The sequence below is a fragment of the Nestor notabilis genome, unplaced genomic scaffold (genome assembly GCF_000696875.1).
Source record: "Nestor notabilis isolate BGI_N333 unplaced genomic scaffold, ASM69687v1 scaffold3593, whole genome shotgun sequence".
In the NCBI taxonomy this organism is placed as follows: domain Eukaryota; kingdom Metazoa; phylum Chordata; class Aves; order Psittaciformes; family Psittacidae; genus Nestor; species Nestor notabilis.
The window spans coordinates 11,352-29,641 of record NW_009923105.1 but is presented as its reverse complement, the minus strand read 5'-3'; the positions used below and the strand labels follow the sequence as shown (position 1 = coordinate 29,641).

The following is an 18,290-nucleotide window of genomic DNA, read 5'->3' as shown; positions in this document are numbered from 1 at the left end:
TTTAATTATTTTGTATAATATAAAAATACATATTAATACATATTTTATATGCTGTATAACATATATTAAGGTATCTTTTGATGTTATCATTTTTTTCAGGTGTAATATTGGACTAACCATTTTTAAACCCAAATTCCTGCCTGCAGAAGCTTTATTGTGGAGATGCTGCTCTGCAGAAACTGAATGGCTGCTTTTTCTAGTCATATTTTCTGATAAAAGTTAAACTGTAACTCCCACTTGTTTGGTATCAATATGAACAAACTTGTGGATGTGAGTAAGCCCCTTTATGCTATGACCAATTACATTGTTGCAACGATTTCAGCAACTTTCAGGTTCCTAAAATGTGTTAAATGCAGGTTTTATAGTACCCTTCCATTTTAGAATTACCTATTGGGAATCTCCTGTGGATATTTAACATTTGAGTTTCATGTTGAAGCACTACTTCCTCCTTATTAAATCTTGTATTATGAAAAGTAGATGACTGTTTGCTTTTCGTGTTTCTGATGTCACTTGTTTTTAATTGAACAGCAACACCAGATGCAGGAGAAGACCCCAAAGTCACAAGAGCCAAGTTCTTCATCCGGGATGAGTTTTTAGTGAGTAATTTTGGTCTTATGTGTGATTCCATCATAGGAAATACTGGCAGATGGTGTAGTTTATTTAGGGAAGACTGATGGGGTTTTGCAGAAAGCTAGAGGAGAGGAGAATGTCTGGCAATTCTCTGACTCTTTTCAGCTGTCCATCTTGCGGTGCTTGCACATTTTGATGCCCAGTTTTATGTAAAGTCACCCACCCTGCAGAGTGTCACAGCATGTAAGTGCTACTGCTGAAAACAGTCGTGTGACCTCCTGCTTGATTCCGGGTTCAGTGTAGGTGCCAGCAGCCCTCACTTTCTATGCAGGGGGACAATGCCAAGCACTATTCCCATTGCCAGTTAGTGAGGTTTTCTGTGGTTCTCTGTAAGATGCTGCTGGCTGTTGCCTTGAATGTTTATTTTGTGTATCAGTCCACTCCATGTTTAAGCATATAGGCTGGGATTCTTCATCCTGTATTCCCCAAAGGGCTTTGGCAGTGGTCAGCTGGCAAGAGGGGATGAACAAAAAAGCCGATCTTATCCTTAAATAAGATTTCTGCTATGCCCGTTAGGAGGTTTGCCTCACCCTGGGACTGGTGCCATGGCCCTACTGAGGAAGCATAAGGAAGTTTCCCTGTCTGGTCACAGTTATTCTTACAATTAAGGTTTCCTCCAAAGCTGAAGCTGAAGTGGTGGTTGTCTACATTTTGCAGATACAAGCAGTTATCAGATGCATGCTCACAGCCCAGTGCTCCTGTTGGAAACACAGGGCTCAGTCCAGTATCACTTGACCGAAATCATAGAATCGTTTAGGTTGGAAAAGACCTGTAGGATCATCAAGTCCAACCATTAACCTAGCGCTGCCAAGTCCATCACCTACGGCTTCACTCATATAGAGTTGTTCCCACAGTGTAAAGCAGTATCAGAGACCAGAACCAAAGTTCATCCATCTTGCTTTTCTGGTACAAACCGTACGGGAGTATTTGAGAGAGCAAATTTAATCATTAGAAGTAAGAATTTTAAAGTCATTATGTGTTTACAGCTGTTGGTGTAACAAGTAAGAAGGAAGCAATTGTCTGTGTTCATACTTTGGGGATTTCTATTCACCACCTTCACCTTCCGGATTGCAAGGAAAAATGTCAGATTGTGCTGCATTAACATAAGAGTTACCAAAAAAAAAACCCACTTCAAGCCAGATGTCTCTTGTGGTCATGCCGAAATACTGTGAAGCAGGTGACTGTATCCAGTTTGGAAGGAGGGTCCAATAGAACCAAATTATGGGAAAAACTAGGGTGAAACTCCTTTATCTGTTTTCATTATTCAAAAAAAAACACATCAAGGGCAAGGTCCTTCCCTGCCGTGGCTCACTGGCGTTACAGAGGCCACCTATGAAGCAGCCAGGGAGAGGAGGAGGGGTAGACATTGCAACCGGATAAAACACCATTGGCTACAGCATCCCTTTGCACCATGGGTGCTGGGGAAGAAGTGTTTGGGCTGGGGCCAGCACTCACCAGCCATCAGACAGCCCCTGGGGCTCGGGTGTGAGGCCAAAATGCAGCCAAAAAGCTCTTCCCCCTTTCCCGACAGGCACTGCAGGTCTGGCAGAGAGCATCTCCTCCATAAGCAGTGCTTGTGTGATTCTCTCCTGGGTTAGTGTTTGGTTTCTCAGCGTAAAGAAACAAGGGCATGTAGTCATTTGAACAGTTGCTTTAAACTCTTGGGCTGTTTGAAATTGAAGTCTTGCAGGTGAGGTGTTTCCGCTCCGAGGAGTGGCCTGAACAACCTGTGTGTGCCAAATAATGGAAGCGACGCATGGGCCCAGCGGGGAGGGTGAGGTGGGTGAAGGCTGAGTAGAAACAGCGACTTGCAGTTTCATAGGGTCATAGAATCACAGAATGGTTTGGGTTGGAAAAGACCTTAAATAAAGATCATCTAGTTCCAACCCCCCTGCCATGGGCAGGGACACCTTCTACTAGACCAGGTTGCTCAAAACCCCATCCAACCTGGCCTTAAACACTTACAGGAATGGGGCAGCCACAGCTTCTCTGGGCAACCTGTCTCCTGAAAATTCCTGTATCTCACCACCTTCACATTAAAGAACTTCTTCCTAATATCCAATCTAAATCTACTATCTTTCAGTTTAAAGCCATTCCCCCTTGTCCCGTCACTAGATGCCCTTGTAAGAAGTCCCTCTCCAGTTTCTTACAGGCCCCGTTTAGGCACTGGAAGCTGCCTAAGGTCTCTCTGGAGCCTTCTCTTCTCCAGGCTGAACAAGCCCAACTCTCAGCCTTTCTTCAGAGAAGAGGTCAGGCCCAAAAGGCTGATGTTTCAGAGATGGGTGGACAAAGGGTACAGGGGAGGGCGCTGATATCCTCAGCCAGGTGCAAGGAAGATGAGGTGTAAATTTTCTACCTGTGGCTTTCTTTGCTCTGCTTTATACATTTCTTTTAAGTCTTTTCATTTGTGACCTTTTCCTTGTCCCACTGTTACATTTTCAGACATGATTCCGAGAAATCTGGTTTTATTCATTTATAAGCTTTATTGCAGTTTTTATCACGGTAGCAAGGATTGCGTAAGGTGTAGATATGTGTGAAGATCACCACTATGGTGCTGCGCTCCATATACAACTCTACCTGGCTGTAGGCACTGTACTAGCAAGTTTAGAGCATGTAATTAGGATAAATTTGGAAGGAGGTTAAATATAAACATATTTCCAACAACTATTGCTACACGGTAGCATATGAGTATTAGGAGGGCAAAATATATCAGCTCCTGATTCCGGGATTGGTGTGGGGCGTTGGGTTTTAGCAATATCCCAGGGGATATTATTTTTCCCTCTGAATGGGTGCTAAGTGACACACTACTCTTCAAAATGAGTTTCGAGTAGGGGTGAAAATACTGCATTTACGTTCAGATGGGAGAACCACAGAGCTGTCAGGGACCAAAAAAAAATGTCGTGGTTTCACAATACAACCTTTGGCATGCCTGATACGTAACCAGGGGTCACCAGGACATTGTGAGCAGCTTACTACGTTAGTGGAATCAGTGCATGACAAGCACAAGCAAACGCTCAGTGAAAGAACGCTTGTTTTACTGAAACACAAGAAAAAGATGGAACGTGGGGTCAATACGGTGATGTGCTCCCTACTGCCTGCATCTGGGTGGCACCGAGAGTGTTCATACATTGTCCCTTGCTGTCAGCATGTGACATTTAGTCCTAGAAAGAGCTCATCAGAGTGGGAGTCTGATCCCCCTCTCACATCCTTAGTGTGTGACTGCATATTAATTGAGTTTCAGCATTTTGCCACCACTGCAGTAATTTGTAAACCTTTCTTTTTTCTTGTTTCATTATTGTTCGTGCTTCCAATAAGGTCTGAAAAACTTGCCCATCAATTGATTACACTATTGAATTAATATTTTTCATGAGGGTAAGCCTTGAACTAGGTGTTGAATGTAGCTTAGTAAGGAGAAAATAATTTCTAGTATACCTATGGAACACCCACTGTTGAATTAGTATGGAATATCTAATGCTACTGAGATTACCTGGAAAAACCTGCCATTTCTTGTGGATCTAGTAATGTAAATTGTGGCTTCTAAACGTCTGTAGTTTTGCATATCTGTAGCTGCAGGTATCTAAAAGGTCAATCCTATATGTAAAATAAATCACTGTATTAAAAATACATACTGTAGCCAGAGAGACAGAAAACACTGTCTTTTGTAGTTTATCCAGGATAATTTGTAATAAAATCAGGAAATATATTTAGAAAGATTATTAACCCAAGACCTGACCTTCTGCTTTCATGTAACATTCCTTATATGTTCATCAAGATAATGATCTAGAATGGATTTATATTTATCAGTCCCATAGTAACACAAGATAACCACCAGTGAAGTGATGCTGGAGATTAAGTCAGCAACCTACAAAGGTGTGCAGCACCCTTGCAAAAATTTAATTTTCATGGTCTGATTTCTACTGGATTTGTGCGTGGTTTATTATTTTGTGGGAACCCGACCACTCCGGTGGTAATTCCAGCATGTTCTGGTCTCAGTAATGATGCCAAGTCTTAATGGGTGCTCTAAAGGTAATGTCAGGGACCTTCAGCTTCCAGAAGCAGAAGGATGCTCTTCTCTGCCACTGCTGCTTTTCAGTTTTGTGTTGCTGCTTTAAAAACAGGAGTACAGAAATCTGCCACATGATGGCACCAAAAAAAGGAAGAGACAATAATGCCTGGGACAGCTGCGTGGCAGACCGCAGTGCTGCTGGCAGCAGCACACATCAGCTGCACAGCAATGTGCAAATGATAACAGCTTGTGCAGATGATGACAGCGTCAGTGGCTCTTACACAGTACTAATACACTGACCCTGCAGTAGTATCCTAAACCTTCTTTAATCTTCATTTCAGATGTGTGATTCACATTGGATCAGACCACAACCTGTCCTTCTTTTTATTTAATAATCTCTGTATAGAGATTCCCAGGTTTCTTGGTACTCCATAAATGTATAGAAACTTCTCACGGCACAGCTCCTGACCCTTGCCTTTTCCCTCACTTTTTCCACAGAGGATAAGTACGGCGAGTGGAGACGGCCGGCATTACTGCTACCCCCACTTTACATGTGCAGTGGACACAGAAAATATCCGCAGGGTGTTCAACGACTGTCGAGACATCATTCAAAGGATGCATCTCCGCCAGTACGAACTCTTGTGAGGGGGCTCACCGTGGAACCTGTGGTTTTAAATTCTTTGCTCCTTACTCTTTCTCTTGATACTACCCCACACAGGGTGGAGGAATATACTATAGAAATGTCAGTCTCTTCACTTTGTTTACTTTAATTATTTAACCTTAAAGCTGATTTGAAGCAAGTTTGGGTTGGTTTTCCTTCATGCTTTTTGGGACTATTTTTGTGCTTTATTTTGACATGCCACTTCTTCGTCATTCCACTAAGCCCTTCGGCTACCTCTGTTCCCGTAGGTTTTGTGTTTTTAACTGAACGTGACCTGCTAAATTTTTTCCAGCAGGTTAACGTCAGTGCAAACTGGTATGTCAGCTGGATGACACTAAAGTCATAGCTTATCCCTCTGTGTGGGTTTCCTTTTTAACATGACATTGAAGAGTACTTGATGGGTGAAAAAAAAAAAGATTAATGCACTTTGTATCAGGTTATTAAATACTGTTGAGGAAGTAGACACACAATGTAGCAGCACCACAATATTTATTACTCTGTCACAGTTTTTAGCATTTCTGAGTTGCAGGTCAACTGATAAAGTGACCTCCTCTTTTAAGCCGTTACTGGCGCAGGAAGTAGAGTAGATAATGAGAGGAAAAGTGAAGACAAAGCAATTTTTCTGGGGTTTTGGAGCTAAGTGTCTCTGCACACCTCAGGCATTTGAATTACAGCTACTTTTCAGCCTGTTGCATCTAGGCAGAAAATTTACCACCCTCACTTACGTTATTTGTGCTGTCCACAAATGATCCTTTTAGTTCAGATCATTCTTGGACAACAGTCCTCTCCCTATATATATTTTTTTGTTTTACTGCTGGTTTATTATATTGTACAGACTGTAAAATGTAATATTATTTTGTACAACTTTATTGAAGAAAAATACTTGTAGAAGATCTTTGTGCCTTGATTATGGCTGTACCTGTAAAATGAGCTAAGATGTAAGTATGTTTTTGATTGCGCTGTACAGCTTGATGTCAACCTTACCTGCAGCAGTGACTGGAGGTAAGAACTTTATCTGTAGAGTTTAGGGGTTTTTTTCTGGTTTATATAAAAATGCTCTTTAGTATAAAAATTATAAATTATGCAAATTAACCACTTACCTTTCCAAGTAAGGTATTACAGTCACCGGATGTTGCAGCAAACATGCCTTTCTCTTTTGAAGTCTCAGCTTTAAAACATTGGAATTCATTCAAGTGTCCAAATTGCAACCTGGTGTTGTTTTAATGGGAACCAAGGATTTCAGTTTCTTCTTTTTTCCTTTCGATTTAGAAAATATGTTTGGTAATTCTTTGGTCATTCATAGAACTTCACAATTGCACAGACCGATTGTGAATGTGTAAAGCACCATTATATAGAGCTCTTCAATCTTTGTACCAACAGCGGCTTTCATTGTGCAAGTAAATAGCGAGAAAGAAGAAAAAAAACCCTAAAAAAAGGTGTATAAACCCTTGTGTCTGGCCTAAGAGAATTACAAGATGACATTTTTATTTCTCTTTTAATAAAGAGACACATTAGAAAATGGTTTTATTTTAAATATTGTAGAATCAAAACGTGTGACTATTTCTCAAACTTGAATAATTTATGCAAATGACATTCTCAAAACAAGTTGTGGTACAGTACAATATATAAAAAGCAAGAATTGCTGTAGCAATAAGGCATGTCCTTTTTAGTAACTATAACACTGCTTTATATTTTATACATAGGTGTTTTATGTCTGTGACTATATACTTTTCCTGTGTCCAAGATAACCTGTACAAATGTCTAAAATTACAGTTGCAATAACAGAAACCTAGAGAAGTGTTAGACTACATTACTTTATAGAATGTTTTACCACACTTTGGACCATTCCCCCCACTTTGTTTTAAATTTAGGGAGAGATTAAGAGCTAACAACACATGCCCCACACTGGCATATAGATCAGCAGGTTTGATTAACTTTTTACTATAAGCATTGTTATTAGTTATAAACCCCAATCCGTCACCTTTTTAAAGTCAGACTACAAGTGAATTGAGAAGTTGTTTCTATTGGATGCTGAACAATCCCATTTTAGATACTATGACCATTTCCTCTTCCCAGAAATGTGTATACTTTGATATCTGTACACTCAATTTAGTCATCAGATAATTCCCAGACAGTGACAGGCTGGGTGGACTAAGCTAATAACAAACAAAATTCCCGAAAGCAAAGATTTTCTCGCTTCCCGTGCCAAAGAAAGTAATAGTGTGACTAACAAAAGCTAGTCTTTTCTTTAAAACAGGCCCCGACCCAGGAGTTCAGATCAGAGCTCCCAGCCTCTGCAGGAATGCCAGCAGGAACACTGGTCCTGGTGTGAAACAGTCCCTCTGGTTGTTCTTAGGGCGGGTGGGGAGAAGCAGTAGGTTTGTCACATCCTCCCTCACCCCCAGCACGTGAAGATGCTGAGCTCCACGCTGCCATCCAGGCAGGGGCCTCCGCCTCCCCACAGAGGGGCTAGTGCAGTTCAAATTGCGACTCTACAATAAAGTGAAGAGAACTTGGCGGCCCAGCAGGAAACCAAAATATGGTGCATTCCTATCCCTGTCTGTCCATAGACTGAGGGCCAAGGCATAGGATAATGTTACTGCAGCTGTATTTGACCTTCCTTCTTGCAGAAGATCAGCAACTGGAGGGCCCCTCACCACACAGATCTCTGGGATGCAATAGGGCCCTCTTTTTTTAAGCTCATCATAGCACATCTTTTTAAAAAGAGCAGCTTGAGGTGTCACCCTATTTTTTTTTTAAGCAGGTTTCGAGTGTTTATCAGCAAACTGGATCCACGAGCTTCTTCCTGTTGTTGTCTGGTAGACGATAACTGCAAATTGTAGTCAGCTAACAATTTAATGTGTCAGGAACTGGAAGATTTCTTGTCCCAAACCCCAGTCCCTTACATACAACATCCTAAAAAGGTTACGGAGATCCACATCTCTCCATGCTGATGTACCTAGTTTCTGCCTGACCCTAACAAACAGGAGTATGACATTAGAAGGGCCATGCAGCAATAAGACAGAGAAATATTTCCAGTTTGCAGGACCGAGCCTCCACCAGGGTAAGACACTAGTGCAGAGAAGTGATGAGGCTATAGGATTTACATAATGTACAGTTACACTTTTAATATACATATTTGATACAAAAATTATAGCAGGAAAAGGACTCATTTGATTGTCGAATACAGTATTTTTGTACAGCATGAAACGCTCATTTCAGTTAATTATTTATCCTGTAGTAGTCATATCAGCTGTATAGGACTTCTATGGTATGTGTAAATGCAACCTGCCTTCAGACTAGCAATCAAATTAGGTCATTTGCTGGCATGAATATAGTCTGATGTTTGACTGTTCTCAGCTTTGGTATTTCAGTGACTGAATGCAGATGTCTGGCTCTTCATACTGCTTTATGCTTACTGATTAAATGCTGAGCAAAATAAAATGGTGGAGTGAGAAGCTGAAAATGAGCTAGTACCAGGATTACAAGCAGAGCACCTGCTGCACAGTATATAGTAAAGACTCTGCTCTCATATGGAAGGAAGCATTTTTGGAGGGAGAAGTCTGTCGGTGTTATGCTGCCCTGGAAAAGAAATGAAGACTGTCACTTTGCTGTTACAGTGGTTCTGAATCAGGAGTAAACACCACGACTGTCAGATCTCCAATTTCTAAATTCTGTGTTGGGTGGTAAGGGTTGGGGCCAGTTTCCTAGTACCAGTGCCTTCTCCAGGGGGCTGAAGAGTCCGTACCTTGTGGTGCTGGGCACTACCTGGAACAGTCACCAGGCCAACATTAGCCCAGTGGCCAATCTTCCCTCTATTCCATCTAGCTTAAACAGAGAGCTGGGCTCCTCATCTGATCTGCCTTCAAGAGAAGCCTAACTTTAGCTGTTATAAATCCACCTGGAAGGAGCCTTCCCAGGCTAAAGTTAGGTTTTGTGAATGTGCCCCTCCCTCCAAACCCTCCTCCTACCCAGTACGTGCTGCAAAAAACATGTTGGCTAATCCAAATATGAACGCGAACGTCAACGACAAAGAACTCCATTGGGTTTTGGCTTGACTTTGCAGTTCAAATTAAAGTTTACAACGGAGCAAGACCAAGTGAAAAGAGTAGTGATGATGCAACTTTAATTAGCCAACCTCTTGTTTTGCAGTGAAGATGCACTGTCTGGCATGTGCAGAGAGCATGTGTAGTTTGAAGGCAGCTACTCTCAGGAATATGGAATAAACAGAACTACTTTCAACAAGAAGTATTAACAGTTGCATAAAATGAATTTAAAAGTTTGGGGTTATCTGTGTATTAAGCAGCCTAAACTCAACAGCAGTGAAAAAAATATACATGAAAGATTTCCTCCCCTGAGTCACAGACTACTCTGTAAGCAGATGGTAGGTTTTGCTTCTTACTCCAAGTTTCTAGGAGTTCTGTTTTGGTTTTGAACTGGGGAACTAATTATTTTACCTCTTAAGGATATACTGAGCACTGGAACTGCCTGTGAGAGCATAACCAACACACTGTATAAAATGTGAATGGGAAAGGAGGAGGCAGACTATTGGCCTGTGACAAAGTTTTCGTCCTGTGAAGCGGTTTAATGCGCAAGTTTGGAAACCGCCATCACCGCGAGAGAGTCTGAGGTGGAGACGGTCTTGTTTTCATAGTTGGTAAACCAACCAAGCCAAACTAGTCTTTCTACTGTTCCGTGCACAATACTGATTATTTTTACAAGTCAATAGTTTACAATGCACCCTCTTTATAAGAAAATGTTAGATGCTTGTACCCAGATACTAATTAGATCTTTAAGGGCACTGCTTTGTACCACACAGAAGATGTGGCTCCCACAGATGGACTTTCTGAGGTGGATGCAGTGTACTGAGTGGGTTGGGTGGGTAGGCAATTTTTTACTTTTTGTTTTTCCAGGTAGGATCAGTTCAATTCCAGCTGACTGCCATGTTCATTTATTTATGAAAGTTATCTGACAAAAATAAAAAGAAAAAAATTAAAACTTACCATGATGAAACTAGGGTTGTTTCTATTCCTCCAACTGAACGATGGGACGCTGACTTCTGGGATTTTCCCCGCGTGCAGCACTTCACAAGCACTGTGTGTATGGCCACTGAGAATCAAACGGGGATGAAACCACCATATCAGCTAGGGCACAAAAGGGGAAAGCACAAGAATTAAGTCATAAGGAAAGAGAAAAATGAGCTTAAGCCCCTTTCTGCTCCTTCTAACAGAATGAAATTACGGCAATTGTAATATTCTTACAAAGTGTAAGCTTCTGATTTCCAGTAAGGTATGTGTTGATACTGTAATATTAATCATACCCATTGCCCCCCATTCCAAATACTGGACATTCTGGACCCCTCATTACAAGAGAGATACTGAGGTGCTGGAGCAGTCCCAGAGAAGGGCAACTAAGCTGGTGAAGGGTCTGGAGCACAAGTCTTACAAGGAATAGCTAAGGGAACTGGGGTTGTTTAGTCTGGAGAAGGCTCAGGGGGGACCTTATCGCTCTTTACAACTACCTGAAGGGAGCGAGGAGGTGGTTGGTCTCCCCTCCCAAGTAACATGTGACAGGACAAGAAGTAACAGCCTCAAGCTGTGCCAGGGGAGGTTTAGACTGGATATTAGGAAATGTTTCTTCACCGAGAAGGTGGTCAGGCATTGGAACAGGCTGCCCAGGGCAGTGGTAGAATCATCATCCCTGAAAGTGTTCAAAAACCGTGTAGATGAAGCCATCACAACCTACACAGTACATAAAGTACAAAATGGAGGGAACAGCACTGCAGCAGACTTAAGAGCGCTGGGACTTATGGCCTGTTCCTGGGAAGCCCAGCAGAATCAATGCCATGATCCTCAGAGGAGCAGTTCTAACAGCCTCTCAAAGGCCTCATTAGAGCAGGAGCAGCTGTGGTCTGTTTGTCTCACCTAGCACCCTTTCCAAAATGATTTTAATCTATAGATATCTACAGTTGTGTCCCCCACCCACCAATAACTGAAGTTTCCAATAAATCAAACCTTTTGTGATGCTTCCTGAGACAGGACATCATACTTCTCTTTAAATGGGATGTTCTTCTCCTCTGGAGAAGCAGAATCTTCTCCGGTACATTCAGCATCACTTTTCCGATACAGAGGGTAATGCTGGGAGAAATTCAAAGCAAGGACCAGTGGTTAATGAGCCAGCCTTTCTGGAACAGTAATAAATACACTAAAAACATGTCAGTGTTGCCTCACCCCACCCCTAACACACCTGTAGAAGGATGGGTTCCGAAGCTGGAAGCTTTTCCACATCACTGCATCTTTTGTTGGAATGATTCGGTTTCTGCAAATAAAATCAGTCCGTATATATTGTCATCACCTATGTGTACCATAGGAGTGAGGAGGGGAATTAAACAACAGCTACATTTGGGGAAGTGGGGGGTGTTACAAAAAGCAGTATCAGGTCACAGTACTGTGACTAAACACTATCCACTGTACAAACTTCTAAGAACCTCTGCTGTGGATAGAAAGGGAAATGCTTTCATTCCCCTTTCTGTATATGCTGTAAATATGGCTGCACTCTTCGTGAATGCAGGAAGCAACAGCAGAATCTCACTGCACAAACAAAGCAGAAAAGATTTAGGGCAGCCCAAGAGACAGCAGTTAAGAGCCTGGCAATTTTTCCACTGGGAGCTGGTTTCCTGATTGACTGCCAATGCAGTCAGTCACACTGCCTACCGCACACTCAGTCGGCCTCTGAAAAAGGGAAGAGGAGTATAATACAAGAAACAATTGGATTTGATGAAAAAATACAGTTAAAATATTACCAGGTGATCAAGACAGGACTCCAGTTGAATCAGAAAAGCAAAAGAATAGGCTAGCTTGAAGATATAAACCAGAACAACATTCATAAATACAAATGCAGGGATTGTTATGTATTGTAAGTCAAAGGGAGGGTTGCAGAACTTCTGCCATTCCTTGGAACAAAGGAAATGACACCCTCTGTTGGCAGCACTGACAGGGAAGTTAGCACCATTAAAGCAAAGCAGCACAGCTAATAGTTTGGTAAAAATGTTAAGAGGCGAATGAGGAAAAGAAAGATTTGGTAACAAGCTGCAATATGAATTGGATTATTTTTTTTTCAGGAGTGTCTTAGTTACATCCTGACTGTTGCTGCAGTATCAGTATTCCCACTGCAGCTGCCGAGCTGCTGGCTATAATCAGATCTTTAATAAAGCCTTACCTGCTGGGAGCAATTCAGTTTGTGAGAAAGTGCCACAAGCTTTGCCTCTGTGGTACGGCAGAGAGTACAGCCATCACCCTCCATGGCTACACTGTTCACCAGGACAAAGCTGGAAAATACCAGGGAGTGGGCGAAGGGAAGCAGGGAAGACAGGAAAGCATTTGCTATTCATGCACGTGCGTGGGATAAACTTCGGTTCACAAAATGCAAGTGTTCTGAAGTCAGACACAGCTCAGCAGAACAGCTTCCAGAACCCCGTGCTATAAATCCTCTTTTGAGTATCCATATTGTAGGTGTTTACCTGGTAGGCTGCTTTATGATGAGTTGTTTATTAGGTTGCACAACATACTTCGTGTTTACACCTCAAAGTCTCTTTTATATTATAACAAATACTTAGGTGGCATTCTAGTGGAACATTAGAAGCCACTAAGCTGAATTCTGAGGGAATGGAGAACTTGCTTCTCTCCCCACGCACATTTTAGACTTCAGAGACATAATTTTCAACATTCAATTTCTTCAGCACAACTGAAAAGCAAAACAACACTGCATATGGCTGGCTACCCTGAACAAACTTAGTTTCATACTTTGTGGTCTCTCACACAGATTTGTGATGGAAAAAGATTTCCCTGTAGATTTCTAATCAATTTAGAACTTGTGCCACAAGATTCACACCTGTTTAACCATTCAGGACCCAAGATAAATTCCCAGTTCAATTCAGTGTGTTTTATTGGCATAAATGAGTTGAATGCTTCCACTTCAGAGATACTGGTCAAAACTAAAAAAATATTCAATTCTTTTTTAGCAAATTTTGTACCATAGGCTCATTGTAAAACAGTTTATCCAGGAACATTTCATCAATAATGCAGCTCATTTGTTAATGAATATGATAGCAGACACACAGTCTGCAACTGCATGCAAGAATTCTGCTCTGCTGTTTTATCAAAGGGCACATGGAAATATTCCTTAATAAATATTTTTGGAAACAGCTGAAATACATACGTAGGGGACCCTGCACCATCTGCATGATAAACAACAGTGTAATACTGAGCAGTCACAAAGCTCATAGACTTCCTAAAATGACACACTGTTTCTAGACTTGTTCAGAGTATGTTTAATGTTTGCTTAATTAGGGGAACCTGTGTGAACCTGTAGGCTTTGAATCCTACATGATACAATGACATGAGTCATTATAACCTGATGGCACACATGCCAAACACAGAGTGGCAACGGGTCTTCCCTTCATGTATCTGAGGTTTAAAGACAAATGCCTTTTCACAAACCCACTATTGCTTTCCCTCATCGAGTTCCTACCTTGTACCTGCAGGACAGGCACTGCAGCCACAGAGATATAACGAAGCTCTGTAACATGGTCTACTCTACGTTAAAAGCAGCTTGTGCGCTATTACCCCACCTCGTGGAGAAACTGTGAACAAGCAACTATGTTCCCAAATTACTCGAGAGTTAAATTCTGCAGACTAAAGAAATTATTAATGAAACTCTTAATTTGTAAGTATAGAGGGGATTTGTTTGTGTTTCTTTACTAAATCCTATCTTCTGTTATGTTTACAACCATGGGTCATTACCAGCTGCAAGGAAGTAAAAAGATGAACCAGAGAATTTGATCCTGACTCTACAGTCATTTTCCATTTAAAAGGAAATTGTAACAGTTTACCCTGCTCAAAGTACAGCTTCCACTCCATATCAAACTGCAGGTTTGTACAAAGTGTTTCATGTTTAACATATCATGAGCTAGATACAAAATTAAAAAAAAAAAAAAAAAAAAAAGCCTCTAAGTTAAGCATTCCCATACTATTCCTTTAGAAATTCCACTTCCAGTTGTCAGTTTTCATCACCCTGGTCTCTGCTAGCTCAAGAATCATTACTTTAAATATTAAAATAAATAAATAAATATACTCACTTTATTCCTTTTCGAGTTATCAGCTTTCCTGAAGTAAAGTTGAAAACCTTTTCAAACCGGTTTACCTTGTAAGTTGTCATTCTGTGTCACAGAGCAAAAATACAACTGAAGTGAGAAACTGGCATTGTAAATCATCTGACACACTTGCTTTACAGTCTGTAGACCACTCATGCAGCTTGCTGCTCCATTACCTCATTCATTTGCTAACTCACAGGAACGCTCCAACACCCACCAAGCAGTCTGCCCCAGTCCCACCAGTGTAAGCACAGCCATGGTACAGAAGCACAGCAGAGCCAGGGCGCTTACATTCTTCTGTGTCGAGGTATCAGGAATGGGAATATGCTCAAACTAAACACTTTGCTGACAAGGAGGCCCAACACAAGGGAAAACAGCTTCCAAGCTTCTCTGCCAATGCAGAAAGACCAGCTCTGAAAACTTCATGTATGCTCAGAGAAGCTTAAAAGTAGCCTGAAACCTGTTCTGAAATTTATTCCGAGGGTGTATGTGCACAGATGGATACCTTTCAAGGTCTTGCTCTAAATTACAACCCCTTCTAATTCAGTTATGATCAAAAACTTTCCATCTAACCACACAAGAGGTTACTCGGACACAAAACCTGTTACTGTACACATGCTGACAGTTCATTCTTGGCACTTGCGCACTCCTTTCACTGATAAGACTTACTCGTAATGAAATCCAATGTCATGATTCCCAGCAACCACCACCAGCTCAGTAGAAACTGGGAACTTAAACATCTTCTGAAATCTCCTGACATCATCTGCCCACGCCTGCACGAAAAAACAAATGGAGAAATTAATGCTGTTCAACAGCACCACAGGGGACCACTAGGATTGCATTGGGTTTGTGTGGCAAGGTTTTGGTAGCAGGGGGGCTGAATGGGTGGCTTCTGTGAGAAGCTGCCAGAGCTTCCCATGTGTCCAACAAAGCCAATGCCAGCCGGCTTCAAGACAGACCTGCCACTGGCCAAGGCTGAGCCCATCATTGATGGTGGTAGCACCTCTGGGATAACAGACTTAAGAAGGGAGGAAAATAACCCTGGCAACAGCAATTGCAGCCGGAGAGAGGAGTGTGAATATGTGAGAGGTCAGCCCTGCAGACCCCAAGGTCAGTGGAGCAGGAGGTGCTCCAGGTGGCAGAGCAGATTCCCCTGCAGCCTGTGATGCAGACCATGGTGAGGCAGCTGTGCTCCTGCAGCCCATGGAGGTCCACAGTGCAGCAGATATCCACTACAGCCCATGGAGGACTTCATGCCAGAGCACGGGGATGCCCAAAGGAGGCTGTGACCCCATGGGAAGCCCACACTGGAGCAGGCTCCTGGCAGGATCTGTGGCCCCATGGAGACAGGAGCCCACGCTGGAGCAGGTTTGCTGCAGGACTTGTGATCCTGTGGGGGCCCTACACTGGAGCAGCCTGTTCCTGAAGGGCTGCACCCATGGAAGGGACCCACGCTGGAGCAGTTCATGAAGAACTGTACCCATGGGAAGGACTGACATTGGAGAAGTTCATGGAGGACTCTCTGCCGTGGAGGGTCCCCATACTGGAGCAAGGGAATAGTGTGAGGAGTCCTCCGCTGAGAAGGAAGGAGTGGCAGAGACAACACGTGACTGCAACCTCCATTCTCTGTCTCCCTGTGCCTCTGGGGGGGAGGAGGTAGAGAAAATTAGGTGTCAAGATAAGCCCAAAAAAAGGGGGAGGGGAGGAAAGTGTTTTAACATTTGGGTTTATTTTTCTCACTACCCTACTCTGATTTGATTGGTAATAAATTAATTTCCCCAAGTCCATGGCAGCAATTGGTGAATAGTCTCCCCCTGCCCTTACCTCAACCCACAACGTTTTTGTTGTAATTTCTTTCCCCTGTCCAGCTGAGTATGGGGAGTGATAGAGTGATGGGCACTTGGCATCCAGTCCAGGTCAGCCCACCACAGGTATGTAGCACAGATGTGCACACAGAGATGTTTACACTTGGTAAGTTTTACATTGAGGGGAAAATGTGTCAAGACACTACCAGAACAAAGGAGAACCACAACATTTCAACTTGTGTCTAAAACGCTAGAAACTTCTTCTACCAGTAAGACAAGTATAGTAATATTAGACAAAGCCTTGCATACCTAGTCTGCTTTCTTGTGTCATCCATTTCCTTCAAGAAATCCTCATTCTTTGAAACAAGAGAGCTGTTGATGTCTTACCTGAGGTAAACTCCATTTTCCTTCATCGAAGACATCTCCCAGAATAAAAACGATATCTGGCTGCAGTAACCATAAGGCAGTTTGGAAAGATCTCTCCATTTGCCATTCCCTGAAAGGAAAATGCAGACCCAGACATCACAGCTGGATCCTCAACTCCGAATGCACAAGAACAGCCTAGCGGGAATGGGAAGATGGCTCCTCCACACCGAGAGTGCTAGTATGAAATTCAAGTTAAATACTTTGAAATCAGGTTTAAGCACAGTCAGCGATTTTTACATGGTGGGTATTTCCACCACAATACAATGGGCCCAACTCACGCAAGAAGACAGACCAGCTTGTTTATTTTTCATTACAATTCCATAAAATAGCAATTAAGCAGAAGAGTGAATTATTGCTCATGGTTAACTATGCTATTGTTTCTGCAGCAAGCATTTATAATGTTCATCTTATTAATATTATAAACTTAGTACTTTCTGTCAGCATTCTGCTCTTTCTTTTTTTGGACTAACAGAAACATGGGTTTGTAGGAATAGGATTGGATTATCTTTGGTTTTAAGCGTTATTTTTGCCCAATTCTTCTGCTACAAACTTCTACCAGCTTCCTTACCTCTGCAATTAAAGGTGTTAACAATTGGAATATCCAAGTTATCTTGCTCATTTTTAAGGCATTTCATCAAATAGTTACATACTGGACTTTCTGACCCATCGAAAATCCTCAGGCATGTAGACTCACGTATCACCTGAACATTCAAGACTGCTCTGCCTCAGTAAGTCCCATTTATTAACCTTTCAGCACTGGTTTATTACCCAGCACAGATCTAGATGGGCAAGTCGGAGGCAGCTTGCACACTTTTTACAATTGCCACAACATTGGTTTTAAACATCTGTCCCGTTAGTTACTAATAAAAACCCTAACACCAGGAGACTATTAAAAAAAAAAATTACTATTACCTTCTTAGTTTATCCAGCCAATGCCCTTTGATTTCACCAAGTAGGTGAGTATCAGCTAAAATTATGGCCTTTAAGACTGAAGTTGAAGTCTCTTTTTCACTCGTGTGAGCTCCACCTTTCACTTCTGGCCATCGGCATTGAAAAATTACCACATAATAAATTAAAAATTCACAAAATATTAACACTGAGCTGACATAGCACATGAGTTTCAGTTTTTTTTTCCTCTTCTTTAAAAGAAGATTCTTCACAGTGGTTGAGCCAGAACTCAGCATTGCAATACCGGCATAAGACTCTTTCTCAATGGCTCGGCCCTCCTCTCAGGTGAAAACGTTAGGGGTTGGTCAAAGGAAGATGTTGGGCTTCGTATCAGTACAGAATCCCTGTGGAGAAAATCAAATTGAAGTGTTCATTAAGCCACCATTCCCTGGGAAAAGCTGCCATGTAAGGCCTACAGTGTTAAGATTTGGAAGTATTTAATTAATCTAAAAACCAAAGTTGGTCTTCTTCAAGTACACCAATGGTCACACCACTGAGCACAGAACTGCACTCTCTCCCACCAGGACCAAGGCAACCAGTTTAGGGCCAGCCTGGATCTTTGCGCATGATGTTTTTTTTAAAGCTAGACATTGAAAACACTGTGACTAGGGGTCACAGGCAGGTAAAGACAGAGCTTAGCTTGAACAGCAGAACATGAGGATA

The 18,290-nt window shown here is 42.1% G+C and overlaps 2 protein-coding genes across 2 annotated transcripts; one reads left to right on the top strand and one right to left on the bottom strand.

Moving 5' to 3' along the window:
* Positions 1-528: 528 nt before the first annotated feature.
* Positions 529-5,281, top strand: GNAL (guanine nucleotide binding protein (G protein), alpha activating activity polypeptide, olfactory type; the record flags this gene model as incomplete). The annotated part of the gene is made up of 2 exons (XM_010011954.1): positions 529-596; positions 5,135-5,281. Coding segments are annotated over 2 exons (215 nt in total), but the record flags the coding sequence as incomplete, so codon positions are not given.
* A 3,118-nt stretch (positions 5,282-8,399) lies between these two features.
* On the bottom strand, positions 8,400-17,973 carry MPPE1 (metallophosphoesterase 1). Its single transcript, XM_010011953.1, has 9 exons — positions 17,592-17,973; positions 16,641-16,749; positions 15,118-15,221; positions 14,434-14,514; positions 12,516-12,624; positions 11,544-11,615; positions 11,312-11,434; positions 10,301-10,441; positions 8,400-8,879 (listed from the first exon to the last, which is right to left on the bottom strand). The coding sequence occupies exons 1-9, from the start codon at positions 17,861-17,863 to the stop codon at positions 8,697-8,699; spliced, it is 1,194 nt and encodes a 397-aa protein (XP_010010255.1). The 5' UTR covers positions 17,864-17,973; the 3' UTR covers positions 8,400-8,696.
* Positions 17,974-18,290: the final 317 nt, after the last annotated feature.

What these genes read in the sequence shown, in the direction of transcription:
- MPPE1 (XM_010011953.1), bottom strand. Translation starts at nt 17,863, where the DNA reads ATGCTGAGTTCTGGCTCAACCACTGTGAAGAATCTTCTTTTAAAGAAG. An exon ending in GAAAATGGAGTTTACCTCAG is followed by an intron (nt 15,222 to 16,640) that starts GTAAGACATCAA and finishes TTTTTCGTGCAG; the next exon opens with GCGTGGGCAGATGATGTCAG. An exon ending in GACATTGGATTTCATTACGA is followed by an intron (nt 14,515 to 15,117) that starts GTAAGTCTTATC and finishes TCTGTGACACAG; the next exon opens with AATGACAACTTACAAGGTAA.